We start from the raw sequence: 16,976 nt of genomic DNA, 5'->3' as shown, positions 1-16,976 counted from the left end.
GGTGACCCTCTTCGCCCTCCCGTCTCTCCCTTGCCCTCGCCTGCTCTCCCCATTCCCCCTCTGTGCCGTTTTTTTTTTTTCACGCACACACCTCAAAGCTCCGACTAAGTCGCCAAACCGAGCCGGCCCCCGCCCTCACGCTGCAGCCCCGGCCCGCAGCGCCCGCCTTCACCCGCCGCCGCACCGGTGGCCGCGCCACGCGGGGCTCCCAGCGGCCAAGCGAAGGAGGAGGAAGAAGAAGAAAAAGAAGGGCAGATCCCCGTCTCTACGCGTGGAGGGGTGAGCGCTCGGGGCCGGGGGTACGACCCTCCCGCGCCCCCCACCGGCGGCGAAAGCCCGCCGGCACGAGCGAACTGCCACGCGGCGCTGCTTGGGAGGCGGGTAAGGGTTAAATGCGCGGGCCGGCGCTGGATACGCCCCCCCAGAGCTCGCCACCCAATGAGCGGGCGGCGAGGAGGGGGGCGGGGCGGCGTGCTGGCCCCGCCCCCCCCCCTCCCGCCCCGCCGGTCCGCAGCGCAGCGCAGCGCGCGGCGGCGAGATGATGCCGGCGGCGCGGGGCGGCGGGTCTGGCGGCGGCCTCTCCTGCGCGCGGCCAACGGTTGTCTACGCGGCGCGCGGCTGAGCGCGCGCCGGGCCCCGGCCGGCCGACGAGGTGAGGGAATGGACAGACAGACGGACGGACGGACGGGCGGGCGGGCGGGCTGCCGTGGCGAGCGGTGCTGAGGGGGCGGCCGCGGCGGGCCCCGGGCCGGGCAGACGGGCAGGCAGGCCTCTGAAGGCAGCGGCCCGTCCGGGGAAGCGTGGTGAAGGAAGGTGCGGAAGGTGCCTCCCTGCGGTGACGGGGAGGGAGGAGGAGGCGGCCGGGGCGGCGCCTGTCAGCCCGGCGGCGGCGAGAAGGCTGCCCGCAGGAACGAACCGCGGTTGCGGGGACAGCAGGTGCCTGGCTGCCCGCCTGGGAAGGAGAGGCTCCGGAGGACGGGTCTCCTTAGAAGGCAGCGAGTCCCTCGGAGCCCCGACGGAGGGAGCGAGGTGCCTTGGGGACGGGGGAATTGCTCGCTGCTCCCCCCATCCGCTTCTGCTCCTTGGAACGGGGACTTCCTGGACTGACGTCGCAGTTCCCTTTAGGAAGAACTAGGCTAGTGGAGGTCTAGAAAGCCATGCTTTGGGCATGGTAACTTGGTGCTAAGGGAGGGTGTCAGCTTTTGGGATGAAGGAAATGAACAAGGTCTTTCTTCCCTTCTCACCTGTGCTGCGGATTGTTAAACGTCTTCTTTCAATGCAGTTATTTGCCACCTGTACCAAAATACCTTGCTTTTGTTGTCTATATTTTTGGATAGAACAATCAAGAGTCTTTTGTTGGAAAAAGTTCCTCTCCAAAGAAATGTTTATGACGTTAGATATATTTAAAAAAATATATATTTTTGAAAGTGAAAAGTATAGTATGTGCTTAGTTAATAGGAAATTGCAGCAGTTCACAGTAATCCTTGATGCAGGCAACATTAGCAAATGTACAACTGTTTTGCATATAGCTGCATTTTACAGACATATGGAATATGCACATGTAAAGCTTCTAGAAATAATGGGCCTTAGCAGAAGACCTTTCTTGGATATTGTAGAGCTAATTACATTTTCTACATTTTGACTAATTCTGTTGTGTTGCTTGACTGTTAAGGACATGGTAGTGGCGATCAATTTCACTGCTAATTATGCAGCTCTCAAAGGACATTTACATTCTATTTCATGCTGGGGCCTTCTAGCTTCCCCCTCATTTTTTAAGTAAGGAGTACAAGGAAGAGTCAGCTGTGTGTGTAGGCTAGCTGTGTTTTGTACAGCTAGTTTATAAAATCTCAAAGTGATTATGGAATGATACTAGGAAAAATTTGTACAAAAATATCTAGAATTATGTCCCACGTTGTGTAAATTTCAAAATCCCAGACTTGGGGATTTTTTTGTTGAATGTGTTTCCTCTTGAAACAAATTCAAAAAGGTACACGGTTGGAGTTTGCTTAAAAGTATTAATTTCAAAGGTGGTGGGTTTTGTTTTTGAGGGGTGGGGATGGGGCAGGCTCCAGTATCATGTATTCCTAGTGCATAGGGATTCCCTAAATTTGCTTTGGCTTGGGAAGGTGACCTTAACCCTCATTGGAACAGCTAGCAGAGTGAGAACAGTAATTTAGATTAATGGGTTAAAAGGCTTATCACCAAGATCACAAAGGCACGGTGGGGGTGGGGGGGGACCCCATTAATCGCATTGGAGGAGGCTCCGGTTCTGTCACTGCAGAGCCATCAGTCCCAATGCCCAGGTGTGACACATCAAGATATGTCAACAGAAGGGGTCTCTGGAACAGTTAATAAGATTGAGGAGGGAGATAACTGCCTACAGAATATTGGACATATGGGATGCAGGAGAAGAGCATCTTGTGACTGTACAAATCTTATTATGGGATGCTTAGGGGACGGGCTAAAGGGAGGGAACAAAATGGTTTGAGGAGGAACAAGTATGAGAAAATAGAAGGATAAGGAGATAAAGGGCCTAGTCAATTGTAAGCAAGTGTCTGGTCAGTATGTTTGGCTGTGCCTGGGGCCAGATTAGCCACAGCCTGCCCTCTTTTCTTGTTAAGCTCCATTTCTATCTGTTTTCCTGGATGAGGGGACTCTGCTATATTGAGCTCTAAGTGCCAGCAACTGGAGCAGTACCATAAGTTATTGGGACATCTGTGTCTGGTGTGCTAGCAACTGGAGAAACTGGAGTGAGTCAGTGTCTAAATGCCAGCAATCAGAGTGGAGACCGTAAGTCCTAGTGACTTGTGTGTCTGGAGTGCCAGTAACTGCGGAGACCGGAGTGCATGTGCATTGTCTTGGCAAGTATGCCAGTGTGGTTGCTAGTACATATTACCCAGGGCTAGCCAGGGAGTAGAACAAGAGGTGTGGGGGCCAGGTTTTGAGGCAACTGTAAGTGTGGGACCGGTACTAGTGAGATCAGAGGGTCTTCAGGTTGGCGATATGAGAGTCTAGGAGGTCTAAGCCAGGAGGGACTGTAGATCTGGGGGAGATTTTGGAGGCTCATTTGCATGTGTGTCTCCTAGCGAGGCAACTGAAGACCGAAGGATCCAAGGGACATTTACTGAGTAGACTGTCTAAGGCCATATACTGGGGGATCATGGTGTTTTTGTGGGGAGCTGTGTGTGTGTGTATCTGGGTGAAGAGGTCCGTACCAGCAACTGGAGTGGGGTCTGGGGGAGGCTGAGGATTCAGGGTTGATTTCTGGATAGATTGTCTTAGGCCAGTTACTGGAGGGTCCCACATTGTGTGTGTATATTCCCCACTAATGGACTTTTGTCCTGGTGAGCTAGAGAGAGGAGCAGCATAGGGCCAGACTGTGTTTGCATGAACAGTTTATAGCTGTATTGATCTGTATGGTCAGTCATGTATATGTGCATGTTTGTATGTGCAACTATGTGAATACATCCACAGTCTTGTCACTGGCTGGACCCCGGAATATGGAATTGCAGCAGCCTTGTGTTCACTGGGCTGCCAGGTTCAACAGCCCCTAACACAGGAAAATTATTTTTTCTGTAAGCTTGAAGATGCAGAAATCATTGATTCTCAAAACTTAATCTGGAGCCAAATCTTCAATGACTGTTAAGCTGTGATAGAATTTTAAAACACTTGTTAGTCTAGTTGATGTGAATAGGGCTATCTATGTAAATATCTAAAGGTATATTTGTTTAAGCTGCCATAATAGAGCAGTGGAGCATAATTTGAATTTAAACCTAGGCTTTTGTTGTAGGTGTGTTTTAAAATAGTGTCTGATTTTTTAATTCAAAAGAAGTGAAAAGAGAAATAGGAATAAAAATGGGGATCTTTTAGTGACGTGATAGGTCACTTACCTTTTCCCTTTCTATATGTCATAGCATCATAGAATCACAGAGTGGTTTGGGCTGGAAGGGACCTTTAAAGATCATCTAGTTCAGTTTCTTGACATCAGCAGGGGCATCTTTCACTAGTTGGAGTTGGTCAAAGCTTCATCCAGCCTCATCTTGAACACTTAAATGTTTTGTATGTCTTGCCCCTGAATAAACCCCTGTATAGAAAAGAATGTCAACAAAGAGTCATGAGTGGGGATGCTTATCATAATAAGAACTGGCCTTCCTTTTAGACATTTTCTGGTTCTAGTCTAATGCTATAGCATTCAATTATTTTTGCTGGCAAGTTAAAAGACTCTAAGTCAAATATCAAGATCTACAAAAATGTCCTGTTTACTGGTGAAGTTTATAAATATATGGATACACACACATGTATATAGTCGTCCAGTGTCTTGGTATAAAATTGATAGAATGACGAGCAGATTATTTTAGTTTGAAAGCTGTAACTAGATCATTTCGTATCAAATATGAAGTGCAGCTTCAGCATCTGTCCTTATGTGCTCCCAGAAATCCTCTTTGCTTGTGGAATACTGCTAGATCAACTTCTGAATTCTAAACGTGATGAATGGAGTTTTTTCTCTTTTAACATTTCTAATACACTTAAAGTGTCATTTTTTTTCCCCTAAATAACCTAATTTAACATAATTCCATGGTTTAATAAGCAGCAGTTATTTTCAAGTGATTTTTTCTCTCCAAGCAGGGATAATTTTAACAGCTGGTGGAGCAGATAACTGAAATTGTATGGCAAAGAGATACCTACTACTGAAAAGTGTAACAATGGAGACTTCCTAGAAGAAAAAGTGCTGTAGCTACGCTGCCTGCATGCATGGATTTTTATTTTTTCCCCTTTTAATATGCTGAATTGCAAATTTTGAGGGGACTTTGTGGTGATAGATAGGGAAAGTGAAAACAAAAAGTAATTTTAGTACAGTGGATACTTTTCAGTGCCAGAGGCTGCTGGTGCATATAGGCTTTTCCTTGAATGTTTTGGGTTTTTGCCTTTTCCTTTTTTTGGCAAGTATTTGATCTAAGCCCTCATGTTTTCTTCCCAAGTTAATGACATATAAGACAATAGAAATAAAGCTGGAAAACGAGTCATTTTTTCAGGGCCTGGGTCACAGATGGTAATACAGTCAATTTTGTACTTTAAGATATGATGTCTAATGACAATCGTTAGTCTCTACTGAGATGTAGTACCAAACTGAGGAAAGACAATTTATGATTAAAAAATTGTACAATGTGCTTTTTCATATTAAAGAACTACAGCTCCCTATCAACCACAGTTATAATTATGTAAATTTGATAAAACCTTAAGTTTCTTTATTTTTATTTGTGCTTCGAGTTGTTTTTCCAGTTTTCTTTACTGTTTCTAGTGGTGTGGAAAGAAAAGCATATCACATGGTAGAGCGGCTTTGTTCTCAAATGATTTAGATCTGCATGTGTGCAGTAAATCTGATGATTTCTGAAAGTGCTAACCTCACAATATGCACACCTGCTTTCTGTCCTCTTCGCTTTCCATTCAGGAGAGCGCTCAGACAGACAGAAAGCTGCTATTTGCAGTGCATGTTGCTGCTAAGAGATTCATGCAGCTTGCTTGGGGACAGTCTTTTGCCAATAGACTCTGCATAGTCAGTGAGAGAAGTGGGTGCAGGCTGAGTTTTTTCGGTGGCTGCAGCTCTTCTCTGATCGATGGCATGTACAAAGCAGTGATGAAAACCATAATTTTCTTATTTTGGCTCCCTAACTAACTAAATTGGGTTCTGCCCATTGACATTAAGAATGATCTTAATGGAAGAAACATCGTCAGCTTGTTTGTAAGGCTCTGTCTTGAATCCAGTATATATTTAACAGTTTGCAAAAATAAAAAAGCCTCAGGCCTCAACAGCCTGGAATTGCTTTTCAAGTGTTTGATATTAAAAATTCACACGTGTTTTGCGTGAATAAAGCTCACTTCATGCAGGCATAGATGCTGATTTTATTTAATTTTATAAAAATAGTCAGCCAAGTTCTTTAGTTTTTGAGGAGCAAGGGTGTGGCTGAAGTGAATTTTTTTTTTATTATTACTGGAATACAAGCGTTTTGATGTGTAAAAGAGCCCTTGAGGCTGATGCCTTTTATTGTTCTGTTCCCTCAAATGCCTTTTAGAAATGGGTGTTTCTATATGAAAATTCAGATGTTGTCTTACTCTTTCTTCTGTAAGTCTATCCTCAGTAATCCCTAAAAATGGAAGGAAAACTGCCTTACTTTTAGAGTAGATTTGCTTTTATAACTCCTCACAATCTGCTTGCATTTGACATCTCTTAAAGAATTCCTGTAATATACTTACTCCTGGAGTTTAAGTACATCTCATGACCATTTTGTATCTTGACCTGTAGATTGCCTTTGATCATTGTGTTTTAGCTTCGTAAAAGACTCAGGTATTATGTTTTGAAGTTCAGAGTTTTTGGGATGAAGAGAATAAAGAAGTGAACATATATTACAATTTTATAATTAAGATATTGCACTTTAAATGTATACATTCTTGTATAAATATAATGAATGGGTTTTTGTATGTACAGTCACTACTGTGATTTATGACTGTCCACTATAATTTTAAGCTAAAGAATATGTTATAGGCCTTTTGCACTAAATTTATCAACAGTTGTACAACTTTATATGATTATTTGTGTTGCTCTTGTACTTAAACTTCCATGCAAGCCCAGGGGAGCTGAATCTGAGCTGGAACTGAGCTCTCTACTTCCAGAGATTTAGTCCTTGATTTCTTCTTATAATTTTAGATTTTATTTCTGTGTTAAGCAGTTTCAGGCTTAATATATTTTTAATTTGTTTTTGACAGTGTATTACCTTCAGGAGATGGCCTCTTCTAAGTCTTTGATGAGCCTTCTAACCTTCACTTTTGGATCAGCAGTAGGATTTTTCATATGTTATCTTCTGTTTAGCATTATACTGGAAGAACAGGTTAAGATCCAGCCTCATATCCTTCACAATGATCCACATGGTCAACACTCTGCAGATACTGATAACAATCAGCTGCAAGGACAAATGAATTTCAACGCAGACTCTGGACAGCATAAAGGTATTTTGTTAAGCCTGACTAATTATATAATGTGCTCCCTTTTCATGCATTGCAAAATGTTGCTTTCTTCAATGCCATGAATTTGTATGAATCCTTTTCTTTCACTTTCCCCATGTTCAGGTTACATGTAAATAGCTTAATTCTCCCCAGGTCTACTAAAGGTAGTTTTTGTTTATATTTTTATTCTAGTATTGATCTTTTTGCTTAGAGCCCAATGTTTGTCCAGCTTCTGTATCCAGACTTGCTTTGAACAGGAATTGCTAAAATGAACTATTGACATCAGATGGTGGTTTTGCTAAGCAGATGTATTTGCTAGCATTGTAGATGTGACTGAATTGTTTTTTAGCATTAAGAAGCTAATTTTGGACCACTTCCATTGGATCACTTCCACCTTTTGATCTAGCCTCTTAGATAAAGCAAAAAAAAAAAAAAAATTTTTTTTGACATGATTAGTAAAACTTGGAATTGGGGTGGAGAGCTGGAGGGGACCACTGAGGGCATTGTTTGCCAAGTTGATTATGCAGCAGTCCAAACACAGATTGCAATTTGCAGTCAAAACCAGACAAATTCTGTTGCACTCTGATTTTCATTTTTTTTTTTCCCCCCCAGAGGAGGTAGACCCTTCTAATATTTCAGGCGTACTTTTACATTTGACACATCTCATTGAGTGAGTTCATTCTAAATCCTAAATACAGGTAGTGTCTGAGTTGGGATAGTTTGGATGAGGAAAAAATGCACTATAATGCATTTGCTGAAGAAGATGTTAATAAGTAATTTGCTATTTAAATGTATTTAAACTGCAAACTTCGTAAGACCAGTTTGTGTTTCACATGTAATTGTACAACATTGTTACGAAGAAATCTGATCTGCCATTGCATAAAGTGTAAGCAGGAATATTTTAGGACCAGTTATGCAGATCTCACTCTCCATGGAATATTCTTTTACATGAGTTAAAATCGCTCTGTATATATCAAATGAAAATGTTTCTTTGAGGAAAATGAATGCTTTGACAGCTTGGAAAAATTATACTGCACACCTCAGATAATTGTGTCTGTCTATTCTGTTGGACTGTCTGCAAATAAAAACATTTTAGCACAATGATAGTGCTAGTTTTGTAGTATCCTGACTTATTTAATCTGATTTTTTACAAACAAGATTTAAATTGATCTGTTGTTAAATTTTTTCTTTCTGGCTTACCATCTGCTTTTTTCTTCAAAAATACGTTGCTGTTTTAGAAATATTTATTAGGTTTTGTGAGTTAACATGAATATATATAACGGAGTTTATTAGCTTTTTGACCGCTCCGTGTTGTAATCATTAAGTTGTGTTCATTGTGAATGGCAAAAACGTTCAGCTTTTTAATTTTAATTAGTCCTCCAACACTATAAAGAAGTTGCCTCTGAGCAGTTTTTATGTACAAATCAAGGTTTTCTAAAGCCCTGCTTCCCTGAACAGATACCCATTTTGATATGGCTCTTATGCTCTCCTTTATTCTGTGAAGTTGAAGTAGCTTTAAGGATTTTAGTTTCTCGGGTTTGGAGTCTTGTTTGTTTTCTTCCTAAATCTAACATTAATTTCATTAACTGGTACATTTGGAAGCAAATGCCTCTTTTCTTCCTGCATGCCTCTTCTGATCTAGATAAAGAATGTCTGGGGGAGGTTACTTGTTCCTTGTTTTGTAGTCAAGACTAATACTGTTTTGGAACTTTTCTCTTTTTTTTAGATGAGAATAAAAATATTGCAGAGGGACTGTATCAGAAGGTGAAAATACTGTGTTGGGTCATGACTGGACCTCAAAATCTGGAAAAAAAAGCCAAACATGTTAAGGCCACTTGGGCCCAACGTTGTAATAAAATACTTTTTATGAGCTCTGAGGAAAATAAAGACTTCCCAACTGTGGGCCTAGAAACCAAAGAAGGCAGGGACCAGCTATACTGGAAGACTATTAAAGCTTTTCAATATGTATATGACCATTATTTTGACGATGCTGATTGGTTTATGAAAGCAGATGATGATACATATGTTATATTGGACAATTTGAGATGGCTTCTTTCAAAATACAGTCCTGAACAACCAATATATTTTGGAAGAAGGTTTAAGCCTTATGTGAAACAGGGCTACATGAGTGGAGGAGCAGGATATGTTCTGAGCAAAGAAGCTCTGAAGAGATTTGTTGCTGCGTTTAAAATGAACAAATGCTCTCACAGTTCCTCTATTGAAGACCTAGCACTAGGAAAATGCATGGAGATCATTAATGTGGAAGCAGGAGATTCTAGGGATACAAATGGTAGGGAAACCTTTCATCCCTTTGTTCCAGAACACCACTTAATCAGAGGATACCTACCAAAAACATTTTGGTACTGGAATTATAATTATTATCCTGCTGTAGAGGTAAGTTCTTAGGAACCTGGTACCCATTTTATGATGTACATCTTATGCTGTGTATGAATGTGTATGATGTGTGAATTGGCAGGTTAGTAGCCACTCAGTATATTTTGGAAAAGATTTTGTTGTGATTTCCTGTGATACACCAGTATGTAGATGTGTTAAATACACTAATCAACTAAGTTGCTGCTACGAACTTAATGTTCCAGAAGTGCTAGTGAATCTTAAATTATTATTGCTGTTTTGCTGTGTTCTGTGGACAGCAAAATATGGTGAAACCTTTTTGACATGTTTGTCTAGTGTCACCACTACTGCTTTCCTTGCAAAGCTCATGTCCTGTTTTGTTCCCTCATGTCTCACACAAAGTGTCTGTAGCTTCTCCTCCAGCCCCGCAACTACCAGTGTGCAGTGGGAAGTGAGACCAGCGTGGTTCATTCCAGGGGGTGTGTGCTCACCGTGCGGCGGTGCTGGCTCAGACAGTATGGGTTAATTACATTAAAGCCTGCTGCAAGGGAAGGTGGCACAGATACACCTTTATCTCCTACCTGACAGGAAACTTTGCATAAAACTTGTAGAAATTCTGAGACTTGTTCATGACTGTAGTTGGTTCACATCATCTAAGAGATTCCCGAGTTACTGGAGGGGCTGGTGGGTTACTGGTATTCATGACTATACTGCCGGCTAGTCTTCTTCCCTTCAAATGGAAATGTGCTGCAGTATACTTCTCTTATCACTGATAACTGTGTGCGGTGTTACCTGGCTTGAACACTGGTAGGTGCCCTGCCCTCTTTCATTTGTTGGTTGTTAAAATGTACGTGTGAGTTCTATTGAAAAGATTACAGAAGAATGAACATTGCCTAGAAGTGAAATAAAAGCGTGACCCAAACAAGGAAATATGATAAGATTTCCTTGTGCATTTGTATTGGACTCTTGTCTCCCTTCTGTAGAAGTGGAGGCAATTATGAGAGCTGGCAAAGCTAATTTTGTAAAAATTTTTTCTGTTGCAGCAACAAAAATAGCATTTACAAGATGAAACCTTCTTAGTGCAAGAACTTCAGATTTTCTTAGTGTTCCACATCTAAAGTTTCCGGTTTAAAAAAAAAAAAAGGGGAGCAGGGCACTACTTGAAACTAAAGCGATTTGAAGGTATTCTACATTGTAAACATTGATGATAATATAATCTGTGGTGTGGCTTCTTTTTTAGGATTATAATCTCACTTTTAAATGTATTCTTTTTCATCAAGCTTTAAGATTAGCATAAGTGGCCAAAATTAAGGATAGGATATGGGATTTTTTTATACACTAAAGCTGGGAAAAAATGAAGTCTAATTCTTCAGTAGATTCTTTTCATTGTAAAACATCTATTTTTATACTTTTATTCAGTGACTAGAGAATTTCTCTAGTTTAAAACCACTATGATACTGTACTTAGTGTGTCAGGATACACACCTTTAGCTATGATTGCGGTTCACGGGTTACTGAGCTGTGGACAGTTACATCTGTGACTGATGCAGTGGTGGTGGGGATCCATAATGGAAATTGCATATTTGATCCTGTCCTGTCACATTTGTGACTATTTTGGTATGAAAAAACAAGCTATATTCATCAAACTTAGTAAGTATTGAAAGAATAGCAATTATGTAACAACTGTTCTTTTCAGTAGCTTTAAATGTTTAATCTTAGTTCCATTTAGAGTTGGAATATTAGCAGCTCTGCAATCAAATCTGATGAAAAAACCTCACAAAACAATCTTACAGAAAAGTGTTCTCAAAGCTGAATTTGATCTAGAAAATACAAGCTATAACAAATGTGTTAATGATCTGTTGGCACTTAAAAAGGCTTAATAACACCAATGAAATTAATAAACTTTAAAAAAAAGTTCCAAAATTATTTACAACTTTCTATATGTAGGAAGTTAGATAATGACGATTTTTCCAAACTGTATAATGTGTGAACACACACACAGATGCCTGTGCACACATGTTTGGCTTATATGCTCTGGCTGGATCCTGTCATGACTAACAAGCATATATTGTTTCATATATAAGTGCAACATGTTTAGGCCTGCTTGATGCTTCTTGATTTTGTTTAAATACCAACATAAAAAAAAGAAGTATGGAAAAGCAAAAAACCTCTGACATTAACGAGGACAGCTAGTTTTTTTCACTGGCTTGATTACAGCATCCAAAGACTGTCCAACTTCATTTTTGAAGGATGCTTTGGCAGATATGTCTGATACATTTTACTTGCCTAACATTAAGTTTTGAAGTATATATATGGTTGATGATGGTGAATTTCTTACCATGAAGTCAAGTATGTGTTTGAATTCTTCCTGAGTCTTTAATCCAGGGCATGCTTTGCTATTCTTGCTGATTATTTTGACTTGTTTTATATTTTAGGGTCCCGGATGCTGCTCCGATCTAGCAGTTTCATTCCACTACGTTGATTCTGTGACTATGTATCATTTGGAATATTTGATTTATCATCTCCGTCCATATGGGTATTTGTATCGGTACAATCCTGATTTGGCAAAGAGTCCAGAAGAGCAGAGGAAGAATGAAGCACTGGAGGATAATCAAAAGCTAAAGCAAAAAATTTCTGAGAATTAACTGAACTTTGAAGAAAACAAAAGAAGCCAGTACAAGAGTCTGAATAAGAGTCTCCTCAAACTCCTGCATGAAGCTTGTGGACTAAAATTTCTCATGGCAATTCTTATTTCAAAAATCACGTTGGCAGTACTTGCTATCACTGTCTGTGTACAATAGAGTCCAGTGCTGGCTGTGACTGTTTGAGATAGAGTGACCTTGCAGTCCTGCTCATAAAGATTTGGGACCTTAAAGTTGTGAAATAGGAGTTTGTTCTGGTACACTAATATCTGGAAGAATTTGTATAAAAAACATAGTGGATGGGTTCAAAGATAATCACACAGTATTTCTGTTCCTTTTTCTGTTCTTCTCTGTTTGCTTCCAGATGTTCTGTTAGGTCAGTTCTAATATGAGAAATTGGATGTTGCATAGTCAAATACTTCATTATGGCTTTCTCTAGTATTCTGAATGTCTTGAAGTTACTTTGTGTATCTTGCCCTATAAGGAGAGGCATGAAAATACAGTCTCAAGTCTGCTTTGCCTTAACAATAGACTGGTTATTATGAATAGGCAGAGATGCACCCAAAAGATTAATCCGAATTGTTTCAGAAATTGAATTCACTGCTATGAATTATTTTTAAAATTTTTAAGTCCCTGTTGCACAAAACAATATGGAGTTTGGTCACTATTGTTTTAGGGAGAAACCCAGAAATAGTATTGTTTAAATTGCTGAGGTGATGCAAGCTGCTTACATATTTGCCTGTGGCTTTTTATTTGGTATAAGTTGGTGAATCAATATGAATTTTTGGTTTGAATCAATACAAATTTCTTGACTCAATATGAAAATTCATCTCAGAATTTCTCAGCATAAGGTAAGGTAGATGCTTTTTGAAATAGAAGTCTCTCTTCCATCAAAGAATAGTATTTTAGCAAAGTTACAATGGCATTATAATAACTTGGTTTGAGGCAATATAATCAGTTTGTTTCCATTTAATTTTCACTCTGAGATTGTGGAGTTACCTTATTTGTTAGAATTTTACAGATACAAACGAGTCTTATTTTAAAACTGCAGCAAAACTGATTTGACTGCTTCCCTACACATCTGGTATATTTGGCTGAAATACTTAATTTCACTTTTCTAAATTTTTTTTTTCTTTTTTCCTCCACTTTTAAAAATTTCTTCTGTATCTGCTTCTTGTTACCTTTTTCAGAACAAAGTGTTAAATGATCCTTATTTCACTTTTTTTTTTGAAGCTGAAGTATATAGTTACTCAGGTAAGCCAGCCTGAATGCAGGAATCTTTCAAAGTGCGTTTTCTCCACTACTTTATGAGTATCTCTGCCTCTTAACTGAAAACACTTATCTTGGTGTGGGACAAAATAGGTGTTTCAATTACTGAAAAATATTAGAAGGCCAAGCCTATGTTTTGTACAGTTAGTGTAAAACTTTCTGTTTTTTTCTTTGAAACTGAGTGAATAACAGTATGGGGGATGGTGTTAAGCTTGACATGTAGTGTGTCTTTATTCCACACTTGAACAAAAGTTTCTTCATCTTTATCACTTTTCACCTTCATCATATTGATGAATTTGGACATAACCTAATTACCTCCAGTCATTGTTCTGGAAAGGGCACATTCTGGTAGCAGGCAGCCTTATTTACTGCTGCTGTCCTTCAGGATGTTCCTGGAAGAAGAGGATGTTACTATAAAGTACTGGAATTTTTTTTCCAAAGATAGTTCTTGTACAGATTGGGGTTCTATCTGTTGTTGAACAGTAGAGAGTCATGACTTCCTTTCTTGCCATTGCTTTGTAGCATGATGGCAATTATGGGAATATCTCATGGAGTTGAAATATTAGATGCATCTTCTCTGCCTGAATATAGGCTGGGTTCATGTGTCAAGTATTAGTTAAATGAATATTTCCTGCAGGGTTCAATCTGATGGTGTTTTATGAGCAAAACTGCCTCTGAAGTACCGAAAGGGACACAAGCTTTATTTTATGTTTATTGACTTAAGCAGAAAATTATAACTGCATTTGTTTAGAAAAGGCAAAAAAGTCTCCAGTTTGCTCTAGTCAGAGGGATGCTTGTCCAGAGGAGAATGGATGGTATCATGCTGAAAGGTGCTTCCTTCTGTGAGCTAAAGGTTTATCCCACATGCAGCACAAACCAATAATCTTGTGAAATCTATATGATATTGATAACTCCAGTGGCATTGTTCAAGCACTCAATTAGAATTTTCTGGAATACCTAAGGAAGTTATAAAATGAAATCAAGATCCGATCCCAACTTAATGTCTTTTGTAAATTCAGCCCATGTAGAAGAACTACTGAATTCCTGCACTGTTCTGTTATTACTGTTTTCTTCCCCAGTTTATCTGTAGGGATTTAAAGATTTTTCTACCACAACAGGCAGAGCTATTCTTGCATATTTTATGCAGATTTGTGTCCTGTGTTTGCCCTGTGCTGCCATGTGAAGTAACATAATTCCTTCTTCATGTTCCTTACTATCCCAACTATCCCGTCTTTGGGTTTCCAGTTTCATCATGCATAGGTCTCAGGTGGACAAGGGGAAGCAGGTGGTGAGATGTTTGAGCTCTGCACAGGTTGGTTGCTGAGGTGGCAAGTTAAACCAGCCACTGCTGAGTTCACGGTGAAGCCTGTTCTCAGCAGTGGTTTTGATTCTTGTCTGCTGCCCAGCTGGGGCTTGTGGGTTTAGCAGAGCAGGGCAGGAATGTCTCTTTCCACAAAACATGCAGGACCTCGGAAGGAGGGGGGGAATAAAGCTAGAAGTTCTGTTTCTTGAAGGAATAAGGCTAAGAACATACTACCTTGTGATAAATAGGTGGCCTATCTGGAGCAATAAAAGTAGCCTTTTTCTTCAGATGTCCATTCTTGCTTTGTTTTAAAGTGTCCTTGTTCTTAGGCCTCTGAATCTATTTCTTTTGCCTAACAGCACTGCAAAGAATTTTTTTTTTTCCTTCCAGACAAGCTAGAAAATGATCAGTTTTTACATTCTGTGTTTATAAGAGGACTGTTGTTCTCTGTTGAATTGTATTGCCATAACAATGAGCTGATACCTCTGAAATAATTGGTTTGTATCTATCTGCCTTCAAAAGCTTCAGTAGATGAGGTTGGAATGTGAACAATTAGTATAATTGTATGATATTACACTACTATTAGTAATTTGTTATTTCACTCTCAGGTCTTTGTGCTTTGAGAAAGTATTTATTGAGTTTGAGTATTTCTGCAGCCCAAGGAGGCTACTGTATTTCAGGTGGATAGACCTTTCTGAAGCACAGCAACATAGGCTCTCTTAGGCTATACCGGTTATTGCTCTGTGTGTTTTATTTTGTTTCTAAAAGAGGTTGCTTAATTTTGTAAAACCCAAAAGCTTCCATTGGCTTTAAATGACCCATCTAAAAATTTTGAACTAGTTTTCTTGAAATTACTAGGCAGCAGTTGTTTGCATGTGGATGTGGGAATGTCACTTAGTACAACAGAGTAATGTTTTAATCTTGTGTTGTGGTTTTTAGTTCAGAAAGAATGAGAATGCCAAGAAGTTACCTTCTGATTCCTGCTCTTAATCAGAAGATAGTATTAATCTTTCTTTGCAGAAAAAGACCAACTTTAATCTTCTTTCACTCACAGTTCATTTTTGCAGTCTATATTAGTCTCATTTGAGAGGTTAAATGCTGGTGATGTTATCACCTCTTCTCTCATGTTGCAGAATCTCTTTTCCCAGTACCTTTTGCCTTTAAGGCCACTGTCTTTGTTTTGCTTTGGTGGGGTTATATATTAAAAGTCACTTTTTCTTCACATGTTGCCGTTTGGTCTGTTACACTTCCAGAAGTATAAATTTTAGTGAGTAGCTGATAGACCTCTTATAAACAGTTTGCTATCTGAGCAGGGTGTTTTATCTTTGCACAGAAAAATGCAGGTTATTTCTATGCTACTGATGTTGATAGTGCACGCACAGATGAAAATAGATCCTTCAATACGGGACCACTTGGAAAGGCAATTTTGTCCTTTTTCTGTTGAGAAAAGCTTCTGTGGAATTCTAAAAGTGTAATTTGCTTTGTTTTACCATATTGTATTTAAAATACTCCACAAATGTTAATAATGCTCTAAAAGAATTGAATATTGCTGCTGGACAGTATGCTCCACTGAAAACCTGTGAATGTTTCACTTTGCAGTTATAGGTAGTTGTGGCCCTAATGGCAGATAGAAGTTGGTGACTTCTCTGGAATGATCACCATAAGAATTTGTTTCTTAAATACCTTCTTTGAAGTGCCTTTGACCAATTTTTAGCATCAAAATTAAGTTGAGAATTGAATAAATAAAATAAGTTATCTCATACACACTTCATGTCTGTCTTCATTTACCCTTCCTGTATGTGAGTAGTGTAGCATAGCAGCACAATTCAGTCTAATAAAACTATTCTTTCTTTTTTTTTAACTTGTGTACAGGAAAGTCAAAAAGCTTCTCACACTTGCTACGTTTTCTGTTATTATATTTATGCTATTAACAAATAACAATATACCTTGAAAACAAAGATGGTATTTCAGTGTAAAATTAATCGTAAGTGCTAGTACTAGAGTCACATAAGCAAGCTATTGTTTCTGCACTGTCCTGATTTTTCGGTGTCCATATTGTTAGAGCCCTGAGTGAACTGACCATAGCTGATATCTCAAAGATAAAGCAAAACTGTTCAGAATTAATCACCTTTTTAAAAAAGGATTTATTCTTTCAGTGAAACTCTTAACTTCTGCAAAAAAACCTGTTAAGGTTTAAATGTTGTGCTTTCTAACCTAGCTTTCTGCTATTCATGCAGAATAATGTTCAGCAGTAAAGAATACTTCGCTTGTGTAGGTAGGAGGTGTCTTTACGGACGAAATGCTGGTTGTTGGACATGGTAGGCACAAGCATCGTACAGCTGTGTTTCATTAGCTTAAGTACTGTACCTTAAGATCCTGCTAGTACTATTAACCTGGATTAATTAACCATTT

At 39.5% G+C, this 16,976-nt stretch overlaps 1 protein-coding gene across 2 annotated transcripts; it reads left to right on the top strand.

Annotated features, from left to right (window-relative positions):
• The first annotated feature begins 515 nt into the window (after positions 1–515).
• C1GALT1 (core 1 synthase, glycoprotein-N-acetylgalactosamine 3-beta-galactosyltransferase 1) lies at positions 516–16,425 on the top strand. 2 transcript variants are annotated; one of them, XM_042802081.1, is made up of 4 exons: positions 516–652; positions 6,763–7,002; positions 8,726–9,393; positions 11,786–16,425. In XM_042802081.1, exons 2-4 carry the CDS (start codon positions 6,780–6,782, stop codon positions 11,993–11,995), a joined length of 1,101 nt encoding a protein of 366 aa, XP_042658015.1. In that variant the 5' UTR covers positions 516–652; positions 6,763–6,779; the 3' UTR covers positions 11,996–16,425. The 2 variants fall into 2 exon arrangements, with proteins under 2 accessions (XP_042658015.1, XP_042658016.1); XM_042802082.1 differs by lacking the exon at positions 516–652 and adding an exon at positions 897–1,319.
• Positions 16,426–16,976: the final 551 nt, after the last annotated feature.

This window comes from Tyto alba, unplaced genomic scaffold (genome assembly GCF_018691265.1).
Source record: "Tyto alba isolate M040663 unplaced genomic scaffold, T.alba_DEE_v4.0 Super-Scaffold_38, whole genome shotgun sequence".
NCBI lineage: Eukaryota > Metazoa > Chordata > Aves > Strigiformes > Tytonidae > Tyto > Tyto alba.
The sequence above is the reverse complement of the archived record's forward strand: the minus strand, read 5'-3'. Positions and strand labels throughout refer to the sequence as shown.